General features: G+C 42.5%; 1 protein-coding gene across 2 annotated transcripts in view; it reads right to left on the bottom strand.

Annotated features, from left to right (window-relative positions):
• PLEKHN1 (pleckstrin homology domain containing N1) overlaps positions 1–25,665 on the bottom strand; it is a 74,138-nt gene that overhangs the window by 19,176 nt on the left and 29,297 nt on the right. For both annotated transcript variants that reach the window (XM_040325964.1, XM_040325965.1), the window contains exons 3-6: positions 19,629–19,772; positions 15,592–15,672; positions 11,171–11,264; positions 10,375–10,499 (exon numbers count right to left, since the gene is read on the bottom strand). In XM_040325964.1, the coding sequence (XP_040181898.1) occupies positions 10,375–10,499; positions 11,171–11,264; positions 15,592–15,672; positions 19,629–19,772 (444 nt within the window). The remainder of the gene's footprint in view (positions 1–10,374; positions 10,500–11,170; positions 11,265–15,591; positions 15,673–19,628; positions 19,773–25,665) is intronic.

Raw genomic sequence — 25,665 nt, 5'->3', positions numbered from 1 at the left:
TAAATCCCACCCCAACATTGCCACTTGAAGATGAACACCAGGCAGATATTTTTAGAAATGTGAGGCCATGAAATACACAAAGAGAAGAGTGGTGAGCTCATCAATCTGCTGCTGCTCCTACTCTGTCCAATTACAGACTTGGGGGTGGGAGGTGACCCAGCTGCATTGCTTAATAGGAGGAGGAGACACAAGGGAAGTCATCAACATTTGACTAAAGCCGATTACGCAAGGGTCTACTGATATGAACGTGTTTACTTTAAAACCTTTGCAGGTAGCCAAAAGGATGTACTAGGCAAGCAGATGCCAAGAAACCTTAAAATGTAGGCATATTATATTCAATGGGATTAAGGGGTGAAAATGGCCCTCTTATGCCTTGTACACACGATCAGTTTTCCCGGCGGTAAAAAGACAGCCAGGAAAAACGCGGGGAAAACCGAGAACCTGCTCGGTAGCTTTTTCCCCCTACACACGGCCGGTTTTCCTGGCAAGAAAACTGCCATGAGAGCTTTGGTCGTGAAACCCGGCCGTGTGCATGCTCCACCACTGGCTTTCCCCATAGAAAAACTGCCGGGAAAAAGACCGTCGGGAATCCCGGCAGAAAAAAAAAGAGAAAAATTCTCTAATTTTTCCCACCGGTTTTCCTGTCGGGAAAATTGCCATGGAGCATACACACGGGCAGTTTTCCCGGCCAAAAGCTGTCAGGGCAGTGTTCCCGACGGGAAAACTGGTCGTGTGTACGAGGCATTACACTAAAGCTGGCCATTCACTTGTAGGTTTTGTAAGAAAAAAAAAAAGGAAACATTTGTTAAATTTTCTAATGGTTAGTGGGGTCAAATTGTCAAATATTTTCAACCATGACAAGTAAATTTAAAAGGAGCTGGATGGAGTTTTTTTTTTCTCCCCTCGAATTAACAAAATACATATATCAGAATGCGAATGGTCTAGGCACAAAAGAAATTGTTTCAATACATTTGGGAATCCATTCAAGTATTAGGTCCTGACAAAACTTTACCGACTTTTTCATAATTTCCACATGAATGTTCAAAACAAAAATTCTACTGGCGTATGGCCATCTTAATGGAGATTTATGACAGACTAAAAAAAGAATTCAAATTTCTACAAGCAGTAGAAGAGGCGCTGCCACTGGCATGTATCAGATGGTCATTAATAATTTAATCACAATCATTTATGTATAATTAAAATGGAAACAATTTGACTCTCCCATTATCATTATGACAAACTACAAATAAAAATGATCTAAACAACAAACCATGGTAAAAACTTAGACACAAGGCTGCTCGGAAAGTTCACAAAACTGAGTATCTAAACCAAAAAAAAAAAATTTCATATATTGCAGCTTACCATTCCTTAAAGCGGGGGTTCACCCTGTTAAAAAAAAAAAAATGTTTTTTTTTATTAGACCATTACATTCGGCATCGTAGCGCGAGCTACGGTATGCCGGTCTTACATTTTTTATCCCCGTACTCACTGTGCTATGGATCATTGAAGATTCCGGGGAATGGGCGTTCCTATGGTGAGAGAAGGTGATTGACGGCCGGCCCTGGCACGTCACGCTTCGCCGGAAATAGCCGAAATAGGCTTGGCTATTCACGGCGCCTGCGCATAGCCTGTGCGCAGGCGCCGTGAAGAGCCGAGACCTACTCCGGCTGTCTTCGGGGAGCGTGACGTGCCAGAGCCGGCCGTCAATCATCCTCCCTCTCCATAGGCACGCCCATTCCCCGGAATCTTCAATGATCCATAGCACAGTGAGTACGGGGATAAAAAATGTAAGACCGGCATACCGTAGCTCGCGCTACGATGCCGAATGTAATGCTAGACTGATGTGAAGGATGGTGAACCACCGCTTTAAATATGGTGGCTGCATTTATTTTCTTATTGTGATCCTGCCAGCAACATACTTCCTTCCCTCCCTATGGTGATGATATTCATTCACAGTACTGAATCTATAAAGGAGTAGAGTCATCACCCTACAACAGGAAGTCTGCAAAGACTACAGAACACTTTCCTCTCTTCTCATCTCCATAGCATGGGGGGGCTGTTCTTTTATTAACCAATAACAAGTTTACAAGATTTCTGGCAGGATCAGCAGGTATTTTTATTTTTCACTTGCTGAACAAACATAACAAAAATACTTTCAATACTATATATTCAACAGACCAGAAAGCAGCAACATTTATTGATGGGAGCGACATACGCTTTAAATCAAACTGTGTACAAAAGACAAACCATTTTCTACACTAGTAGAATTTTGTTTGAAAATTGTCATTTCAAGAACATTTACTTGATTTTCTAATCTTTAGTGACATTTTTTTTTTTCTCCGCAGTGACAAGACAATTCAAAGGAGCAGAGTGGGTTCAGAAAAGTTTGCCCAAAAACTGAATATTAAAAGCAAAAACTTCTATTTTTATTTTTTTTAATTTTATTTTAAGTATTTTTGAACTATATTTGTCACGTCATCAAATGTACAAATGTGAATTTTTTTATACAAATGTTCATTTCGAAAATCTACTAGTATTTGGCCAGCGTTAAGTGGGGTACACACTAAGCCCCCATTCACACCTAGGAGTTTTGTCGCCTGTAGTGTGACACCGCAGCAGCCCCGAGACGCTGGAGGGATGAAAACACATTGCCCTCTATGGAGATGGTTCACATCTCCACGCCGAATGCCTGCCGCCTGAAAAAAAGTCCCGGACCTTTTTTTCAGGCGGCTTTCGGCATAGGACAAAACGCCGCGATTTTGTACGCCTAGGTGTGAATGCAGCCTAAGATCATCAGGCCAACGTTCATCCGATTTTTCTCGACGTTTCCCAGCAACATCGGAACCGATGAACGAAAGTTTTTTTTGTTGTTTCTGATCATGTGCAGTCTTTGAAAAAGGTACACAGTAAAAACAAAAATTGTTCGTTCTGTACGAGAACGTTTTTGGAGTTAGTCCTCTCGAGAATTTTTGTACGAAAATTCGGGACTGGCTGTCGAAAGTTGTGTACACACAATAGGAAAATTCTTAGGATGAAAAAACGTTCACCTGATTTTCTTATAGTGTGTACAAGCCTTAAGACTTCTAATTGTGTGTTTTCTTTCTCTGCATAGGAGTGGACAACAAGGGGTGTACTATAAATGAAATGTGTAAAAGTAAAAACACTGATCACATTTATGCTTTAGTGTGTGTATTTATTTATAATTATATATATATATATATATATATATATATATATATATATATATATATATATATATATATATATATATATATATATATATATATACACACACACACACACACACACACACACACATATATACATACACACACACATACTGTATATAAACACACTGGTGTCTGCGTCTATTGTCCGGTTATAGTGTTTTAAAGTCCTGCACCATAGTAGACTTCTTTGTTTTTTTGGGTGGAGGGATAACTTCAGCCAGAAATAATGATCTGGGGTGGGAGGGGGGGGCGCTGCGTGACCCAATCTACTTGCAGCTGTGTTAACACCCAGGGTATTCCCTTAGCAGGCCAAGCAAGCCAAACCACCCTCAACAGCTGTTGCTTCTGCCCAGGACTGTCTGTTCCCATAGCAGCTAAATCTCGAGTTTCAGGAGCCACAGGTGCAGAGAGAGAAAAGAGCGTGGAAGGTGAAAGAGGACGCAGGATCAGAGCCGGGTTTTATGATCTGGAAATGTAGTTATTAAGGCACTGCACAAGGTCTTCGTGTCCATCAATCATGAACTACTTATCACTTGTATGAGCGTGCTTTATAAAACAAAAAGAGCAATGTGCAAATTCCATTAACCCCTAGCGACCGGTCAGTTACAAACCAAGTTCAATTGTTCTGATGGATCCAAACTGTCCCATGGAACATCACAGCCAGGAGGCAATGCACACACAGTTGTAGCATTTTAATTTTTCCTATAGCAGAGAAGTGTCACATCAAATACCGTATATACACACGAGTATAAGCCGAGTTTTTTAGCACATTTTTTTGTGCTTATACTCGAGTCACTCTTTGCGCCTGATCTTCCGGACTTTGGGGACCTGGTACTGGCCGGCCATAGGTCCCCTAGACCCCAAACTTGGCGCACATATAGCCCCACCCAAGTGTGAAAAGTATGTTGTCCAGGGGACCTACGGCCGGGGAGCACCGATTTTTCAAAGTTGGGCACCCCTTCCATAGACTCCCATGTTAAACGGTAATTTCTCCGGTAACTTTGGGGACCCGGGAACCGGCCGGCCGTAGGTCCCCTGGACCCGAAACTTGGCACACATGTAGCCCCAGTCCTCCCCTACAAGTGCAACGTTTTCTGTCTGGGGGACCTACGGCGGGGGAGCACCGATTTTTCAAAGCCGGGCACCCTTTCTATATACTCCCATGTTAAACGTAAGTCTAGTCATTGGCACACTGAGGCATGCACATGGGCACACTGAGGCATGCACATGGGCACACTGAGGCATGCACATGGGCACACTGAGGCATGCACATGGGCACAGTGAGGCATGCACATGGGCACAGTGAGGCATGCACATGGGCACAGTGAGGCATGCACATGGGCACCCTAGGCTTATACTTGCATCAATAAGTTTTCCCATTTTTTTGTGGTAAAATTAGGTGCCTGGGCTTATATTCGGATCGGCTTATACTCGAGTATATATGGTAGTTCCAGAAATTGTAACAACTATGGATGACCTGCTGCATAGAATTATTATCATTCATTTTGTTTTATTAAAGCCAGCCATAGATGGATACAATCTCAGCAGGGACCAGCCAAGATTCGATCCATGTATGGGCAGACTGATTGTACCCAAATCGATCCATCAATCGACTTGGGCACCACCATATCAATTTTTAGCATGCAATTATTGCATGCAGTAATTACTGTGCTCTCCCAACAGAAATCTCTGCAGGAGGGATTCCCCATCAACACAGTAAGAATCAAACGATTTCCTTTCCTGCAATCCGTGGTTGCAGAAAACAAAATTGCATAATCTTATGGCTTGCTTTAATAAGCCTGTATGCTAATCTCTAAAGTATTTAAGAGGCTAAGTACACAAGACTTGTTGGCTGACCGGCCACACACATGTAAATTACACCATATGTTTGATTAAAGCAAAATTTCCAACCAGACCGGCAGCTCAGGTTTTGAAGCAATTGCCCAAATCTGTCCAATATGACACTCTGAACCGACTGATTGGCAAGGTAAAAATAAAAAAATAAATAAAAAGATTTGATCATCAAGTTCATATCAGCGGGGCCCTCTGATTCCTACTGTAATAAATTGTACAGTCTGTCCTTATGTTGTATAAATCCTGTATAACAATATAATATCAATCTATTCAAAATTAGTGTGTAGATCTTCCTTTTATCATCATCATCTATCCTTTACAGCCAAGGAGGCTGCCATCTTAGCCTCTGTTTGATGTGCTATTACCATGGTGCTACACATGTGATTGGTTAGGACACCAGCCATTTAATGGCTTGACTGTTCAGTTGAGAGCACCAGCAGGGGCGGACTGACAACTCATGGGGCCCCCGGGCAATAGAAGATTATGGGGCCCCTGGGCTTACAGGTGGCCACCACGCCAGGAGGCAGTGCAGAGGCCGGGCAGCTAAAATCTCGGGATTTTGACATCAAAAGCATGTCGGTTTCGGACAGATCAGGGACAGATCTAAAAAAAAAAACATAGATTTTTACATACTGTCCCTGGTTTTACTGAGCCTGGCAACCCTGATGGGCCCCCTAGTGGCATGGGGCCCTCGGGCAGTGCCTGAGTGACTCAATAGTCAGTCCGCCCCTGAGCACAAAAAACTGTGACAGTTTTGGGAAACTGTTAAATTGATGAGTTTAGTTCCACTTTAGCTAAACTCACTCACAGAAAAAGTGCTGATCCGGGAACATGTACTCCAGAGGCCTCTATAACAGCTGAGCTAGTAACACCTATCCAGCCAAAACACTAGCATGGCTGACAGCTAGCCAAGGCACCTGCATGAAATAGAGCTGAGCCAAAGAAATGCATACACAGCACCCCAATTACAGATTCCCAGGGACAAATACTAGTTGTAAAACATTTGTCCTTGAAATCAATATTTTTTGCTAGGTCACCGATTTTCTGTTTCTGTTCTTTTCTGGTCAATAAAAATCCTTCTTTATGCGATTCAATTGAAATCAATACTTGGTGGACTTTTAAAGTGTGTATATATTTTTATTTATTATCAGTTAATAAAATTATACACAAACCCTTTACAACCACTTTAACCTACAGGTAAGCCTAGATTAGGGCTTACCTGTAGGTGCAAGAAATATCTCCCAGACCTGCACGGTCTAGAAGAGATTTGCAAAAAATTGCAGCACCGTAGACGGATCGGATGCAGGCGCGCTGAGCGTGCCGCTACTAATGGCATCATGTCGCTAGTGTTGGCTCCCGCAAGCATTGCGCGGGAGTGACATCATCGCTGCTCCGGCCAGTCAGTGCAGAAGCAGCGATACCCAGAAGTCACTCCGGGTATCATGGCGGCATCAGAGGAGGCGAACGAGGGCCGCTGCGGGGGCTTCGATCTCAGGTAATTCAGAATGAGCTAGTATGCTGCTATGCATACTAGCTCATTATGCCTTGGTCTTGCAGGTTGTCGTTTTCATTTTTGTTTGACAAGAGGGTTTACTTCCTCTTTAAGTACACTTAGTTTTTTAGTTGTCCATACTGCACAATATTGTACACAGGGACAGCAACAAAATACATTTGCATTAATTTTTGAGCACTGCAGCAAAATTGAGGAAGTAGGGCACAGGGACGACTTGGAGGACTTATTCGTTTACAATATGTTTTCCACACCGCAACTGCTTAAAGCATTACGAAAATCTTGTTTTGTTTTTTTTCCTAAAACAGCAAGCAGCCGTTTTGCACAGAGCAGCCCAGATCCTCCTCTTCTCAGGTCCCCTGCCGGTGCTCCATGCCCCTCTATCCTTCCAGGTTCCCCCACAGCATGCAGCTTGCTGTGGGGGCACCCAAACAGGCACGCACCGTAGCTCTGTGTCTCCATTTACAAATGCAGCCGCTACCCGGGCCCACCCCATCTGTCTCCTGAGTGGCTCACTGGCTGCCAAAAGCAAATCTCAGACGGTTCAGCAGGAAGTAGCCGAGATGAAAACCATTTATGGGCATTCTAAATGTACCCAAGTTGATTGATTGAGCAACTTGGGTACAACCAGCCTGTTGGATTTTACATGCAATTATTGTTAGCGGCTATCATAGGCTCTAGCAATGATCCCGTGTGTTCTCCTGGCAGGGACGGCCTCCCCCGTCCAGGCAACAGAATGGTTCCACAGGAGGGATTCCCCTGTCAACACTGTCTTGCAGGAAAGAAATTTGCTCCATCTGTGGACGGCCTTATTTTCAGGTCTCACATAGTAACGATTTTGTAAATAAAGCTTCTTATCCTGGTGTTTTAGCTTTGTGAATTGAGCCCATTGAGTCGCTAACCTAGATGCGATATGCAAGCAAAGATTTGGTCAACTTTCCTATGCAAACTAGCTCCAGGTCAGAGACTCAGAATTGAAGCCGACAGATTAGCAGGACAGTGAGGAATGTAGCATTTGCACAATGAGGCCCCCATATTTCTTTTAGTAATGGTTTACTGCAGCCTTGTCCTCGTAAAGAAGGGTGAAGCACCGGAGAGACTATGAAATATATATTTTAAACACTTCTGCAAATCGCATACTTTTGATTTTGAAAAGAAAAAAGGTGGAACCTGTATAACAGGTTGCATCATTCAAGTGCCCCTAGGACAATGTGCCATGTTATAAACACCCCTCCATATGGATACATTGGATGCACATTATGTACCAGTTCAAAAAAGTGTCAGAACATGCGTCAAATTTTTTCTGTTGCACAATATTTTTGCCTACCAACATCCTATGCAAGAGGGTGACATTTAAAAAAAGGAAAAAAAGTAAGTAGATTGTAAACATCTAACCGCAGCCAATCCATAACAGGAACTGAAAAGTGTGCTCATTAAATAACTATTAAACAGCCCCTGTGCACAGTGACAGCTGGAGAGTGTGTGACCCCCTCTGTACTGATCACAGCTGCACGGCTACAGTGAACAGGTGGAATCGGCTGTCTTCAACTGTGAAATATGTGTTGGCTACAGGATAGACTTTCCTCCATACAAGACTCCCTTTTCCTGCCGTAAGCCATTAGTCTTCCTTGGTCAACAACAACCGCAGCAATACAGAGCAAAGACTGCTAAAGTAATTGTTTTTAAGAGGCTTTAGGTGGCACTATGCTAGTTTTGATACAAATAACTCATCACGTGTTGATCAATTTATCAATATATATCAATTATATCAATTATATCAATCAATTTATCCGGCCTAAAAAAATAAATAAAAAAATAGCCACTAACCCTTATCCTCAACACAACGCGTTCAACAGAACACCCAACTCTTAGGCCGCGTACACACGACCGGTTTTCTCGGCAGAATCCAGCAAGAAACTCGATGGGAGACGTATTTTGCCGAGAAAACCGGTCGTGTGTACACTTTTCGCCGAGAAACCCGTCGGGAAACTCGTCGAGCCAAAAAGAGAGCATGTTCTCTATTTCCTTGTTGGGCAATGGGAACATTTGGCTCGACAAGTTTTTTGACAGCCAAACAAGGAACTCGACGGGGAAAACGATGCGTTTTGCCCGTCGAGTTTCTCGGCCGTGTGTACGCGGCCTCAAGGTTAGGTCGAACTAAAACATTCATAAGCTTTCATTGCCTTCTGTGTCCCCATTGGAAGTTTTATTTCACTTCTCGTCCCCTTCACAACATTTCAGCCTCGTACACACGACCGGTTTTCCCGGCAGAAAAACTGCCCGGGAAAAATAGAGAACCTGTTCTCGATTTTCCTGTCGGGAAAACTGCCCGGGAAAAAATAGAGAACCTGTTCTCGATTTTCCCTGTCGGGATTCCCGTCAGAATGTTTCCCGTCGAGAAAACCGGTCGTCTGTATGCTTACCTGTTCCATTGGAAACCCACGCATGCTGGATAAGAGTTCGACGCATGGACGCTGGCATATAAGTTTAGTGTGGGGTGTAGAAAAATGGCGGCAACGGCATCGAATGCGACGAGCGCCGGCTGATGATGATGTCACCGCGTTCTTGCCATTCAAAAGAACGGCGGTTCTTTTGAATGGCCGTCTATATGCACGGCAAACTTGCCAGGAATCCCGTCAGGAAACCAACGTTTTTTCCTGACGGGATTCCCGGCCGTGTGTATAGGGCTTTCCACCGAGACAAGAAGTGAGTGGACATCTAATGCAATGAAACCTCATACAATGTTAAAAACAGAACGTATGAAGTCCCAATTCATTTTTTTGTGGGCTCTTAGGTCATAAAAAGACAGCATGTTTCGGGTGTTCTAAGGGTCTCCTTCATCAGGGCTTGACTAATGGAGTAATTATCCTGATGATCATTTAAGATGTTGCCTAGGCTGAATGATAAAGGGGGACCTGTTGAAACCTTGAAAGATGCTGGATCTTTATGACCTAATAGTGTGAATAAAACTGAATCTAGAACGTATATGTTCTGCTTTTTGCCGCTTTCATTCTGGAACACCCAGTTCCTACTTCGGAAAAGAAGCGCTTTCAAAAATCAGCCCTTAGATGCCGAAGGACATCACTTGAGACCTGAAAAAGAACACCAACTAAAAAGTTCCACACTTTTCTTCTACTGCCAACCTTAAAACCATAACAGGGGTTCTAATCTTTCCCCCCTCCATCAAAAACATTGGCTGAACACTTTAAACTCAACCCTAAACCTGATCATAACTCTATATAATCATAGCAACAAATAAGATCATGAGGATACATCAAGACTTCAATCATGTTGAAAACGTCATACAATAACAGTTATAAGGGTGGATTTACTAAAGGACTGTGCACTTTGCAAGTGCATTTTCTCCAGAGCTCAGTAAATAGGAGGAAGCTTCACTTTGCAAAGAATACCCAATCAAATGCAAGAAGAAAAAAAAAAAAGCTTTTTTGATTGCACGTGATTGGACGATGTAAGGCAATAGAGCTTCCCCCTCCAATTACTAAGCTCTGGAGCCACTGCACTTGCAGAGTGCACAGTCTATTTATACAGCCCTTAGCGTCAGATTAGAAAACACGGAAAAAAAAGAAATCTGTGCATGAAAACAAAAACGATCCAGTAAGTATAGCCTACAGATGTCCAAATAATCATCAAGCAGTTCCAAGAAACGTAGTCAAGCTATGAATCCGATACCTCGGCCTGTGTACCACGCTCAAGCCAAGAATTGCATTATCCCGAATATGGATGAGCACATAAAAAGCTACTTTTTGTTCTCAGACATACCTCTGTAACAGGCAACGAGTCAAGGTTTCCTCCATTGAGTTGGATCTGTTTTTCTAAGTGGTAGAGCCATTTCTGCAGCTCTTGTTGGCTTGCACAATAGACAATTAGAGGATTGAGCAAGGGACCTAAACAAACAAAAACAGAAATAAATAGGACGGAAATACATGCAGGTTCTACAGTATATTACAAATCTGCATGTTATTACAAATCTGCATGTTATAAGTAATACATATGCAACGGTTTCATTTGAATACTCCAACCTCCCTTCCCCACCACCACCAGGACTATGTATGTACCTTTATTTCACTCTTTAGGGGTTTATTGTTGCAGATACAAAAAGTTTTAAGGGTGTATTCTGGGATTATGTTAACTTTTAGGGCTTGAATGAGAAGGTCAAGCGTTGTGGGGACACATTTTACTTTCCAACTTGTTTTTGCAAAACCCTGGAGCGGTGTTCATGTCAATAAAAGCCAACATACCGTACTAATTCTATGCCGATGCTGTCCCTGGATGGCACTAAACATAGAAACAGAGTGTTGCAATCCAAGCATGCTAACCAGCTAACCACTAAGCCACGGTTATCACAGTGAAAGGGACACAGTACAAAAAGGGAACATGAAAATGCAATGTAGTGGAAAAATAAAGCAATACAACGAATTCTAGAAAATGTACTAATTGTATTGGCAGGTAGATGTACAAGTCAGCAAAGACAGTCATTTGTAGGACGTCATATTGTATAAAAGCAATGGACCGAAAAAAATAAATAAAACAATGGCTTGGCCTTTTGTATTTTTACCTGTGATTCGGAAAGCATGCTCTTCGTCCGGCTTGGGTGGAACCTTAGATCGCTCTAATTTATAAACACTCAGCTCCTTCAGTGGCACCAGCCCCTGAAAAATAACCAATGACAAGAGTGAATCACCACATCAGGACAGGATTCAAAATGTATTTGATATATAACTGCCAAGAGGGTGTATTATATATACTAAGACAAAAGAGCCACATGAAATGCCCAAAACAAGTGAACAGCAATCACTTTTCTTTGTTCCAACCACACTAAACCAATGAACGGTGAAATCTGATGCCCCAAATAATCACACATAAGTGCAGGTTGCTTATTAAAGCACTCAAGAGTGTCAATACGGAGGAAGTGAAATGGGAGAACAAGAATCTGAGTGAAGAACAATGCATAGAATTTAAGTCAGTGACTTGTGTACAGCCGAGATCATGAATGTGTTCAGAACGCTGAAAACAGAGACGCTGACAAGTGATATGTGCCACCAAATGTGCATGCAAGCAAAGCCCCATAGATATGTGGAAGGGTTTAGACCACTTCCACATATTCAGCTATCAAACAAAGCATTAATGAGGCCTGATGGTAACAGGTTTGTAAGCAAGGGCAGTTTAAATATGGAAAAGTCCTTGATAAGCTCAATGAAAACAATTGATTTATGGTTCAGTGCATACAGGTTTATGATACAGACAGTGCCGAAAAACCCTCAACCTCCACCAGAGCACAACAGGAACACACGGCCGCCAACCTGCTGATTGGAGAATGAATTAAGGCCTGATTCACACCTATACAGGTTCAGTTTGCATATTGCAGATGCATTTTACAAAACACATTTTTCGAACCATTGAAGTCTACGGAACCAAAAAACTGAAAAAAATCCCTGGCCATTTCAATAAAATGCACAGATGTGAACTACAGCCATAGGACACCATGTAAAATGGACTGTAGTATGTTTCTGCAAAACTGAAAATGCACTAAAAAATGCATAGGTTCGAGTTAGGCCTAAAAAGCAGGAAACTCATCAAGTCATCCCTCTGCTGTCTACTCTTGGCAGCATGTTCTTTGTACAGCAATAAGGTTGGCCATAGACCATGCGATTTTTTTCCCTGCAACCCAAAGCGCTCGATTCCCCCATCAACACAGTCCTGTGTAGCCATGGTGTCCTCCCGGCCAGGAGACAGGGAGGGGGATTGCATCCCTGCCAAGAGAACATGGATCAACTTGGGTACAATTAGCCTGCTCATACATGGATCAAATCTCGCTGGTCTCTGCTGAACCGGCCAAGAATGTAACTATTTATGGATAGCTTGATTCTAGGAGCCGGTTCACGCACAGACGGCGCGACTTTGGGGGCGACTCGGAAAGGCGATCTTAAGACGACTTGAGAGGCAACTTGCAAAATGACTTCTGTATTGAAGTAATGCAAGTCGCCCCCAAAGTCGTACAGGAGCCTTTTTCTAAGTCGGAGCGACTTGCGTCGCTTTTATTAGAACGGTTCCATTGAATAGAGCGGACCGCGACTTGTCAGGCCGCTGAGTCGCCTGACCAGTCGCCCCTGTGTGAACCGGCTCCAAAGGATGCTGATAAAGACTAATCAATTTTTTTTTTTGCGTTTTTTTAATGAATACACATCTGTAATAACTAGTAATTTTGTAGCTTCCTGAAGTTCACCTTGAACTATAAGACTTAAATAAACTAGCCATTAGGTTTAGTTTAAGTGTTTAATAAAATCTAGCATTGCAGTCAAGGGCCCCATTGTATGCAGCTTTAAAATATTGTGCTGGTTTAAATAGACATCCCTGTGGCCATTTGTGTCCCCCCCGGGTAAAAAAATAAAATAAAAATAATAAAAAATAAAACTCCTATAGGGAGCCGCGCCTTGTCCTGCTGCTACGATGCAGAACCAAACACATCTATGTTATGGACAATAGAACAGGGCAGGGTTTTATAGTCCTATTGTTGTAATGTAGAAGGGCAATTATGTATCATCATATTAGGACAGGAAGAGTGTTCGTATGGTTATTTGAGGATCCGATTCAGAAAATTGCATTGGCCAGACGGCATCAGCTCTAGTTTCTTGTTGAATTTATACAATTGTTTAATCAGTCTTTGAAACAATTAGCTTGTTCTTCTGTTACCCAGTTTGTGTTTTTGCATACAAGTTAGCAGATCTGAGTGTTTTTTTTATAGACTTCCAAATGTACTTTTACAGCTGAAACATTTGATTCTAAAGTGCAAGTTATTAACTTTATTATTAGTTATGATATTTTAGAAGGTGTGTATATATTGCCACCTACAGTATATAATTTCAGATCGAGCACTGTAGAGGTTATGGCTACTTAGTTTTTTTTCGTGCTACAAGGAGATTAAACCCTACATTAAAATATCCTGATTTTTGATGGGCGACCAGAGTGAAGAGTGGCATATGGCAATTATGTGGTTTCTCAAAAACGAACTAGAATAGTGAAAAATTGGTGCCATTTTTGGAATCAGTGGATTAAATACATCCGAGAACAGGTTTAACATTCGAGGCACCAAATTGTGTGTTGGCCGGGGTTATCCCTCCAACCATAACACTAGGGGTGCTGTGAGAATATCAAATCAGTCTTACGTACAGAGACAAAAAGCTAAGAGAACATGCAGGTATTCTAGTAAAGTATGTTTAGTTCCATAAATCTTAAACCAATTACAATCTACACAGATACCTGGATAGCAAATTTCACCTGCAATTTATCCAGTTATAAAACACGTAGTTGACTGGTTGCTGTGGGCATTAGCGATATTCTCCCTAAAGCTGGCCATACACTCTTACTTTATTTTTTCATTTAGTAAGTGGGCTGATAGAGAAAAATGTTTCAACATTTTCCTTCGACAAAAGTCGATCAAACAATGGACTTCTGTCAAGCGGAGACAGCCACATAATGAGTGAGGTTTGGCTAGTCCCTCCTGAACTGACCTCAATTTGGATCCGAGTATGGCCAGCTCTACTTTTTAGACATTTAGGGAGTCAATACATTATCCATTTAAGTAATGCAAAGTGCAGTCATGTAAAAAAAAAAAAAAAAAAAAAACCACAAACACAAACACAAACTGCATTCTGACCATGCTGAACTTCCAGCACACTGAAAAATATGAAACTAGAGATATTTATTTATTTTTCAAAGATGTGATACTTCCACTTGCAGGAAGTATTGGGGAAGAAATTTTGGATGAAATTACCAGCTTTGGGGTAGATGCAATCTTGCTCGACCCCCCCCCCCCCCCCCCCCCCACTGGGCCTACGATGTTGGTCTGATTCAGGGCCTATTTGTTGTTTGGCCTCATCTCAGAACATGCCTGAACATATACTACTATAAGGCTTCATTGTACACTACAGCTCCTAAATGTGAATTTAGGAGCTTTTGCCATTTTTTTGTCAAAGCTCCTAACCTCAACTCCATAAAAGCCTGTGTGTTCATGTACACATAGGCTTTTAGGATCGTTTAAGAGCTGCTGCGGTTAGGTGGAGGTTCAACCTCCCTCTCCTGAATGTGGAAGAATCACGCGTCGTAACGTGTACATGAAGCCTTCGGGACGCTTCATAGTTGAAGTAGTTTTTCATACCTACTAATGGACTTTCCATGGGACACTGGCTAAACCTCCCTTCCTTCATTTTAGGTTGATGTCGCCATTTTCCTATATACTAACCGACTATGACAGTTTCTTATTGTACTTTATTTTGCTACTTTATAATGTTTTTTTGTTACTTGAAATCTTAATAAAACAGAAGTGACCAGCTTTAGCACCCAATTGTGGTCTTTAGAAAAGTGTAATTTGCTACTTGGTTTGTATGTTCCCAGGGTAATCACCATTAACTGCATAATTTTGTAGTGGTTTATAATATTGGAAGTGCCTAAATTAGCTTGAAATTCAAAGTCATTGGACAGCAGCAGCACTGTCTGGTTACACAGCACCACAAGTCAGAAATTTCCCATGTGGTAAAGGCTTTAATCTTGTCTGTTGTGTGTGTGGCATGAAAACATGACCCATAAATCTCACTGATATCCAAGTAGTGCAATGCTGGTTTGATGATAAACAAGTGACAAAAACAGCCACATTCTTCACAACGGGACTGACAACACACAATGCAAGATCTAAAACTCGTATGGCACCACAAACAGACGACACCAAATATGTTTATGTTTTCACAAAGTCCTGGAAAGAGTCAGCCTGTTTCTCAGGGTTTAGATAAAGGCTGAGCATTAGTGTTGTGTAAACTCATGTAATGGATGTGACCCTGAGGGGGTGAAAGGTCAAGAGATATTTGAGCAGGATTTGTCTGTCTGGAAATACAAGAAGTCCCTTTTTGTTTCTGCCGTGTTCAAATATTCCCAAAACCTGTCGATGAGACAATGCTATTCATTACTATGAAGGGAGCAACATACCTGATATGTCAAACCGGTGGGACCACGAGACTGGAAGTACAGTTGGGACTCAAACAATTCCAAATAACAGTCACTGATATCCTGGAACAATTGGAAAAGAAAAGAGTTCATTGTCACATTGAATAACGTCTGGAACAAGAAAGACTGGTTATTAAATGTGGAGACACCTCGATACTAATAGACCACCTAGGCCAATATTTGAACTGGTAAGTGGTTTCAGTGAGGCACTGGTTATCCTAAAGTAAACGCCAAGTTAAAATATAACTAGGCCATCACTGGATTTCTTAAAATCCTTAAAAACTTGTTTTAATATTGATAAATATTTAAAAAATAACCAATAATCCACTTGGTAAGCCTGACAGCAGAAAGGAATTAATCTATAAGGTTTCCCAAATCTATGGTACTGTATGCATTGAACTAGTCACCACTTTAAAACACAGCTAGATTTTTATAACACAACCCTGAATAAAAATAGCACTATATGGCTTGTTCAATTAGAAAGTGCAAAAAAAGGTGCAAAAACTGTCACCCAGGACAGGAATTGTGTTACTGGCAAAATCAAAAGAGGTGAAAATATCAGCAATCGGCTATTTAAGTGTATGCAGACTAACAATAATCTTATTTCTTTCCCCTTTGGTCTGAAACATAGCATTTAAAAGCAGTCTGTTAGATAAATGTAAAAAAAAAAAAAAAAAAAAATTGCTGCCGATCCTGCTGGAAATCTTGCAAGTTGACACCTTCCTGTGTTCTCTACCTCTGCCGCAGCCATCTCTAAAGCCCGTACACACGATCGGAATTTCCGAGGGAAAAAGTCAGATGGAAGCACGGTTTGGAAATGGACCGCTCTGCTGCAGAAGGGCCCATTCACACTAGTCGAAGTGCATTATGCTCTACATCAGCGGTCGCCAGCCAGTGGTCCAAGCGCCACCAAAAAATGCTGGTGTTCTGCTGCAAATCAACAACGTGGCGGATGTATACCACCCAATGTTGTTTCCAATGTTGTTCTCAATGAGCGCTGACAGCCCACACTTTCAGCGTGCATGGATACCCAATGCTTCCTCTGTAGTTCCGGCTCCTGTGAGCTCAGAGTGAGACGCCGGTAGTAGTGCAGAGAGCAGGAGCTGAAGAAGTAGGGAACTTTCTAATGGCAGCGCTTATCAGACTGGGAGGGAGCATGGAGCTGGGCCCAACGAGGAGTCTGTGTAAGGCAGCAGTGTGATCCAGGGGGCAGAGAGCCCGGAGCATTGTGAGTCTAAGGCAGCGTTTCTTAACTCCAGAATTCAAGGCACCCCAACAGGTCATGTTTTCAGGCTTTCCATTATTTTGCACAGGTGATTTGATCAGTTTCACTGCCTTAGTAATTACCACAGCTGTTTCATCTGAGGGATATCCTGAAAACATGACCTGTTGGGGCGCCTTGAGGACTGGAATTGAGAAACTCTAGTCCAAGGCATGTAAAATTTGTGTTAGTGGTCCGCAAGATTCAGAATTGTGAGTTTTGTGGTCCGTGAGGGCCGAAAGGTTGGCGACCACTGCTCTACATAGCTTTTACATTTTGAAGGGGATGTTTAATGCAGTGTAGGGCGTCGCTATGTGCTGTGCAAAAATGCAGCACATCCTACTTTTTTTTCCCAGCGCACATCAACGCAATGCATTGGTGTAAATTGAAACAAGAGGACGCAGGGCAAATGGTGTTGTCTACGTCTTAGGACCGTGTTGGGCAATGCAGGGCTGGTGTGAACAAGCCCTTAGTGGACCACAACAGGCTTTGATGTGTTAACAAGGAGCCTGTTCTAAAAGTAAGCAAGCCATACTCGATTTATTTTCCTTTCATTCAACCAGCAGGTTGAACAAAAGAAAATTTAATATATTCCCCCATCCACACATTCAAGGAGAATGGTGGAATCCCTTCTGTGAAGCTACCGTTTTCTGACAGTGGGGAAAAGTCATAAAAATACACTCATCAGCAAAGTCAGCGGCACTAATAAAAAGACACAAATTTCCAACGGGTTGGTAATCACCGTCTGTACAACCAGCCTGCCCATAGATGGATGGGAATTTGGCCCGCCTCTGCGTATCCGGGCCAAATTTCAATCCATCCATGGCCAGCCAAAACCTGCTCCGAGTGGTATGACAGGTGCCCTTGCTGCCTTGTTTCTGCTTGGCCTTTATGCCAACCCAATGGCTTCAGAAAATGCTGCATATATCTATACCTTAAAAAAAATAAAATTAAATTTATACACATTCACTTTAAAGAAGCCCAATAACTTACAATACATTATCAGCAAGTCTACCAAACTTCCCGATAATGAAACGGAAGGCTATTATCAATATAACCAGGAAAGGGATGGGCTTTATTTAATCCATACACGCACAGAGCCGAATCACCCAGACGTGAGATCAAGGTTCAAGACAGCGATGTCAGTGATCGGAAGTGAGTCACAGGTAACAATGCAGGGTGCGCACGCACACGCACGCACACGTACGGCAGAACTTGTATAAAGATATGAGTGATGCATAACACAAGGCCTCTGCAAACAGCTGATCCCATTAACCCTTCATCTTCTGAGGGAATTCAGCAAACTAGTCCACATAGGCAGATTATATGTAAATCAACTGCCTGAGGGATTATCTTTTCCATTAATGTAAACAATACACCTCACATCTGCCTGAGGGAAATACCACACATTTCTAAGGTTTATGACCTCAGAACAAAAAAAAAATCTGCAATTGCCTTTTATTACGTTAGATTGTCATTAAAAAGATCAATGATAACACACCTCAGGCTGCAATATAAAGTCATATATACATAATCACATGCCATCTCTCAGAGCTCGGCATCGTAGCCTCATAGGGACGCATTGATTTTAAATTCACCAATTCTTAGCAAATCTGCACTGTTGCAGCACTTAAAATTGCACACCTGAATATGCTGTCTGGCTGTAGTGCCCAAGTCAGAATACTGGCTACACAGAAATATAGTAAAACAGTTGTTACATACATATTTATTTCAAATGCAAGTTCAGATGCTTGCCTAGAGTTTAGATTTAAATTGACGATCTCCTAATCTGTAGCCCAAGCCGTTATGTCATTCCCAAAATGCGACAAGTCTGAACTGGGGTATATTTTTGGGGTAATTAGTAGGCGTATTGTTATACTTGCTTTGTGCATGAATATTCAGTAGTAAGGGGTCTTTGAAACTTGCTTTTAGATTGAGAGAACGCTAGATACATTCATATAGGTTAAAGTCTCCTCCAATTCAGTGAATCGTTTATATAGTTTTACTTATAGAGCAGCGTTCACGAATGAGCTAATAAAGTGATTGTAAAGTCTTTTTTCCTATAAAAATAACAACCATGTTATACTTACCCGTTCTGTTGCAGTGGATCGTCACAGAGTAGCCCAGATACTCCTCTTCTCGGGGTCCCTCTTTTGTGATCCTGGCCCCTCCCTCCTATCGAGTGCCCCTCAGCAAGCAGCTTGCTATGGAGGCACCTGAGTCGAGTCAAAGCTCCCTGTGTCCATTCAGACACGGAGCCCCCACCCAGCCCCCTCTCGCTCCTGATTGGCTAAAAGACTGAAAGCAGCGGCAGCCAATGCTGTGTCTCAGCCAATCAGTTAGGAGAATTTTGGATGGCTGAGGTAACTCAGGTAAGTTTTAGAGCCCATTCACACTGGGGCGGCACGACTTTGGGGGGGCGACTCGGCAAGGTGACCTGAAGACGACTTCAGAGGAGACTTGCAAAATGACTTCTGTACAGAAGTCAATGCAAGTCGCCGCCCAAAGTCGTACAAGAACCTTTTTCTAAGTAGGAGCGACTTGTGTCGCTCCTATTAGAACGATTCTATTGAACAGAGCGGGACGCGACTTGTCAGGCGGCTGTCGCCTCTGACAAGTCGCCCCTGTGTGAATGGGCTCTCAGGTGGGCTGCTGCACACATAGAATGCATTAAGATAAAAAAAAAACTTCTGCCTTTATAAACACTTTAACCTTTCCTAATAATTTAATATAGGCGAACAATGGACATATTATTTACCTGAATATGCTGGAAGCGGAACTTGACCTTGGAATAGTGAATCATTTGCCCCATATTCCGAACGATTGTCTTCTTCTTGCCCTTACGGAAGATGCTAAGGAATCTTTGGTCCACATTATCCTTTTGTACATCATAATTAAGGTCCTATGATAAAAGAAAAAGTTAATTACAAAAGATTTCAAATGCACAGTAATTAAAAAAAGAAGCCCACCTCATACATCCATAAAGCAATATGCCAAATTTACCAATACTGCACACCCAAAAAATGCTGCATGGTACTTCTCAGGACCAGTTTCCTGATGGTGACAACTGTGGACCATGCCAGCATGCTGTGCTTTGAAACAGCTACTTGTAGACTCCATCAGAAGCCTGTGTGTCAGGTTGGCAATGCAGGAGCACAACCAGGAGACAGGAACAGAGTGCCGTCCTCCAAAAAAGTGAGCAAGGAACTTCATGGCAGGATCGCCAGGTATTATTTTATAGAAAGTTGCCGATTTACATATACTGAAAACTAACTTTAAAGCGGGGGTTCACCCTGTTAAAAAAAAAAAAAAAATGTTTTTTTTTATAAGACCATTACATTCGGCATCGTAGCGCGAGCTACGGTATGCCGGTCTTACATTTTTTATCCCCGTACTCACTGTGCTATCGATGATTGAAGAATCCGGGGAATGGGCGTTCCTATGGTGAGAGAAGGTGATTGACGGCCGGCCCTGGCACGTCACGCTTCTCCGGAAATAGCCGAAATAGGCTTGGCTATTCACGGCGCCTGCGCATAGCCTGTGCGCAGGCGCCGTGAATAGCCGAGACCTACTCCGGCTGTCTTCGGGGAGCGTGACGTGCCAGAGCCGGCCGTCAATCATCCTCCCTCTCCATAGGCACGCCCATTCCCCGCGGGAGTCAGAATCTTCAATCATCGATAGCACAGTGAGTACGGGGATTAAAAATTTAAGACCGGCATACCGTAGCTCGCGCTACGATGCCGAAAGCAATGGTCTAATGATGCGAAGGAGGGTGAACCACCGCTTTAAATTAGATTAACATAAAAGCTTATCTGAGATGTTTGTGTTTACATGTACTCTAAAGTCCCACTCCGGGGTGCTTTTAAAGTTAACCTATGCAGTGGGCTGCCCTGCACAGCATAGGTTAAGCGCTTGTTTGGCTAGGATATTTCATGAATGTTATATACTTTATGGAGTTACCTTGATTGTCAAATTCCCCACCATTTCATTGAAAAGGGTATTTTATGGCTTTTATATACTTGACTGTTATATCCATTTTATGGATGTTCCATCACTATAATACTTATATGAGATATTTATGATACATTTCCTTAACGTTCTCTTGCTCGTTAGCCCTGAGGAGACCCTGTTGGCTCTACTTGATGCTCCTTACCAACATTTCAAAGACCTGAGTGATATGGAGTTTTATACGAGAACTTCTCAATACCTAACCCATTGTCTGGCTAGGATGCCCCTGCAGGCATTCTTTTTTTTATTTTTATTTTTTTAAGTGCATTTTGTGCGTGTACTCGAGAGAGGAGCCGGACTGCAGGAGTTGGGAGTAGGCAGGCCTCCCCCAGAGGCAATCTGCCACCTTTCTCCATGCCCCGGGTGGCAATGGTGGGTGTGTGAGGGGGTCCTCCCACACAGCCCACCCTACCTGCTCCGCTTTGAAGCCCAACGGGGCAGAGGGACTCCCTATAAAGGGAGTGAGAGGATCCAGCCCACTCAACCAGCCCCGTTAGTCCTTTGCCTCTCTTTTTAGAAACCGTGTGGTCAAAGTGCGTGCATGTTAACCCAATTTTGAGTGTGTGTAAGTGTGGTGGTTTTTGTGGGGGGGTGGGCGTACTAAGCACAGGCTTACCTCGCATAGCACACCCACCGGGAGCCGGGCTGAGACCACCAAACTCAATTCACATGTAGCTGAGACCGGGATCCGAACCCCTAGCTGCAGAGGTGAATGGCTTGTCAGCGCAGTGCCAATCGCGTTGAGCCACCGCAGCTCCCCCTGCAGGCATTTTTGTTGTGCAACTGGACCCCAAAAGCCACTTCACTTTGCTGCTCAACCAGCCAGAGCTCTCTGATGTCATCACAACTAATGCAGGACCAGCACAAGATGGCCCACTCTCATTCCGATGTATCTGTGGTTGCTTACGTTTACTAATCTAGGCTTTACGTTTTTCTGACCCTTTAAATCAGGGGTGTCAAACTCAATTTCATCGCGGGCCGCATCAGCATAATGATTGACCTCAAAGGGGCTGGTTGTATCTGTAAGATTAGATGTCCAGCGCATGCCCTCCCCTTACATAAGATGCCAACAGCCACCCCACCATCAGAAGTTGAGTCCCACACTCTCCCTTACATCACAGTGCACCCCCCTTTCCTTATACGGCTGCTGGGAAGAAGCTGAATGCATTGCTTGAAAGCAGAAAGTAAGGGTCTGGAGGAGGACCAGAGCTCTCCTGCAGCTGCAGGAGAGGTGCGAGGGCCACGTTTAATGGCCTGGAGGACTGGATTCAGCCCAAGGGTCTTGTGTTTGATACCTGTTCTTTAAATGAACTTATGCCGCCACTATTAACCACCCTTCTAAAATGCTACTTACCAGACTGTCATTCTAACCCAATGGTCAATAACGCATACACCCAAGTCATTCTAGAATGGCAGGCAACTGGCATTTACAAAATACAATGGCTGCCATTATTTTTCGGTCAGGATGGGTTTTGTTTAACGCTATGCAGTTCATGAAAGTTCTTAACTAAACAAATGAAGATACCTAGAACTATTTCCATTCTGGTTTGCATTTCTAGCATAGCAATAAAAGGGTTATATCTAGCAGCACATCCTGATAATATTTTTACGGTCAGCAGGATAATGTTCAAAAGGCTGAACTGGTCTGACCCAGTGTTTAGTTTCAGATCCCTGTGCTGATCGTGTCTACATGCCTTTCCCTTATGCTGACCCGCTAATCCCAGGGCATTTTTTGCCATGGCTCAAGGGTGGTCTTGTAGTGTGAGCGGATGACACTACACAGTTCTATCCTGCGTTATCAGGTTTCTGGTTGTGTGTCAAATTGTAAAAAGAAAAAAGAAAAGTCCTGGGAGAACTGGGACCCGGCTCACTTTATTGAATTCTGCTTTCCTATTTCCTAAACTCATTTTCCCCAAGACTGTGATCTGGTGTATCGGTTTCGAAGGACACATGAGTTTAACATGGTTTAACTACACCGTGCAGCTCTGTAGGCTGAAATGCGATATGGATGTCAAGTCAATGCCGAATCCAGCTGTACAAGCAGGTCAATAATTGAACCAGTCATAAGAGGAAAAAAAATATTAAGAAAACTTTAAAAAAGAAATAAAATAAAAAAGGTGTCCAGCAATAAGCATGTTATAGTGGAAAGACCAAACGGTTGTTGTCTTGTGCCAAAATAATGGAAGCTTGAATCTTGTTGTTGTGGTCAGCTTTATTTCTGGATCACAGGACAAGTTAAGAGCTACAGGGCACCTGCAGACACCACTAGGCTACAGCTTATCTGGAAGTATAGCGGTCAGTTTTTTTAAAGGACTACAGGCCATAGACAGTGCAAATTTCTTGCCTGCAACCACGGATTGCAAGAAAGATTTGCACGATTTGCAGACCGTGCTGACAGGGGAATCCCTACTGCAGAGCAATTGTCTGCTCCCTAGCGGGGGGGGGCGGGGGAAGATGTCCCCGACAGGAGAAGACAATTATTTTTTGCTAGGGGCTACAGCAGCCACTAGCGATAATCGCAACTGAATCCGGTAGGCTGGTTGCACCCAAGTTGATCAATCAACTTAGTACATTCAGCCTGAACACACACAGTTCGAATCTCGGACGCTTCCTGCTGAACCGGCCGAGATTTGAACGCTCTATGGTCAGCCTAACCAAGACTAAAACAGGAAGAGTCCCTCAACGCGACCATTCATGTTAAAAGGAAGCAATGGCCTCAAAACAGACCTAGTGTTTGGCTAGTTTTAGGATACTTGGACAAGAGCCATTGTTTCCAAGCGAGGGAAGACCCTTTACGGCAAAAGACCATTCAAAAAAAAAACAGTATCAATATTCTCTAAAGAAAAGACAATTCTCTCCAATATCATTTATTGAAAACATATGCACACAATGGTGCCAGATATCAAAATGATGTCATCAAGTACAAGGTGGACATTGCAAAAAACACCAAAAAAAAAAAACTCAACCAAAAGAAAATTGGTAAAACATTACAGCTCTGCAGAACAACTTTTTGGCACCATTTATAAAGCAAAGAAGACCATTTATACAAATGGTCTTATTTAGAGAAACAAACCTTCAGTAAAACATGTACATTCGTTCAGGCTTCCATCTAATGCCTACTGGAAAGCCTAAAGCCTAGTACACACACACACACACACACACACACAATGAGAATATCAGAAGAACGATCGTCTTTTTTTGCATGCTAATCTCATTGAAATTGAATAGTTTATTTATTTGTTCATTCATTAAATTTATTACATGTTCTTCTATAGCGCCGCCAATTTACTTTACACATATATATTGTAAGTTCACATCAGTACCTGCCCTCAAGCAATTTACAATGCAAGATCCCTCACATTCATACATACACTAGGGTCAATTTAAAGAGGAACCAATTAACCTATCATTGGAGTGTAGGAGGAAACCAGACTACCCAAAGGAAACTCTCGCAGACACAAGGAGATCATGCAAACTCCAGACAGGTAGTGCTGTGGTTGAGATTTGAGCCGACAACCCTAATGCTGCTAGGTTGCTAAATTCTGACATAATACAACTTCGTAAGTGATGTAATGTCATGTATTCCTTTCGTTTCTGCGCATGTGTGGTCTTGGTCACATTTTTTTCCCTTACAAAAATACTATACTTATTACACAAAAATCATTTGTTCTGTTATCGTATGAGAATTTTTTGTGCTTGCCCCTTCTTTTCGTATAAATTGTCACGATTGGCTCTTGTAAACTGCGTACTAATGAATAGATTATCGGATGATCACTCTAATGGCCCATACACACGGAAAAAAAAATCCTCGTACGATACCAGATCGTACAATTTTCATTTAGTCAGTATAGTGGTCGTCCGAAAATGCAATACAAATACATTACAACACATGACATCACTTCTGTGTTTTTTTTGTCTTACGAGAATTTTCTTGACTTTAGTAACCTATTCAAATTTCTACTTGCGACTATTAAGCGAAAAATGTCGGACGATCTGTCGTCTGATTTTCGGATCGTGTGTACGGGTCATAAATGTGTTCTTTTCTTGTTTTTTCATATGTACTAGGCATTGCATTCGGTTATCTAGCCAGCAGAAAGAGAGCACCTCGAACCCCTCTGACCGCTATCACAACAGAAACAGATCTCCCTCTATATCTATTTTTTTTATTTTATTAGCAGTTTTGGACCCTGGATGTGTTGAAAGATGCTGTAACTTGACACGAATGTGACAAGGACTTTACCTACTGGTGCGCTTAACGCATGAGACAATAGAAAGAGGTTAGAAATCCACCCGCCACACCTCATGTCTGCTATGTATTACTCTGGCTAATCCTCTCTCTATGCCAGATGACAGACAGATTGTTGTCAAAATGCTAACAGATTACCAAGAAAAACAAATCTTGTGTGTTTGAAAGCAAACAGAACGATGATATATTATTAGTCGTCTCTTCGGAAAGGGAACTGCTCAGTTCACTGGCATTTTATACACAAAAAGAGCAGCACCGAAGCACTGTTTTTTATAATCCATGTCATAATGCAAGCTCTTCTGGGCAAAAATGTTATTCCTAGTTTTTACGTGCGTAAGATTAACTAGCCTCCAACACCAGGTACGGTGCTATAAAAGAGGTCATCATAACAGATTATCAAGCAATGGCACCAGTGCAGAGTCCAGTAGCTGCCCGCAGTCTATAGCCAACTGAGGCTGCAAATCAAATTAGGTGGAAGTGGTAGGACAACGATAGATGGGTTTTAAATGATGCAAATAATCAGGCTATTGTGCTTGAGCCT

This window comes from Rana temporaria, chromosome 10 (assembly GCF_905171775.1).
Source record: "Rana temporaria chromosome 10, aRanTem1.1, whole genome shotgun sequence".
Taxonomy (NCBI): Eukaryota; Metazoa; Chordata; class Amphibia; order Anura; family Ranidae; genus Rana; species Rana temporaria.
Note: the sequence above shows the minus strand (reverse complement) of the source record. Positions and strands in the feature narration are given on the sequence as shown.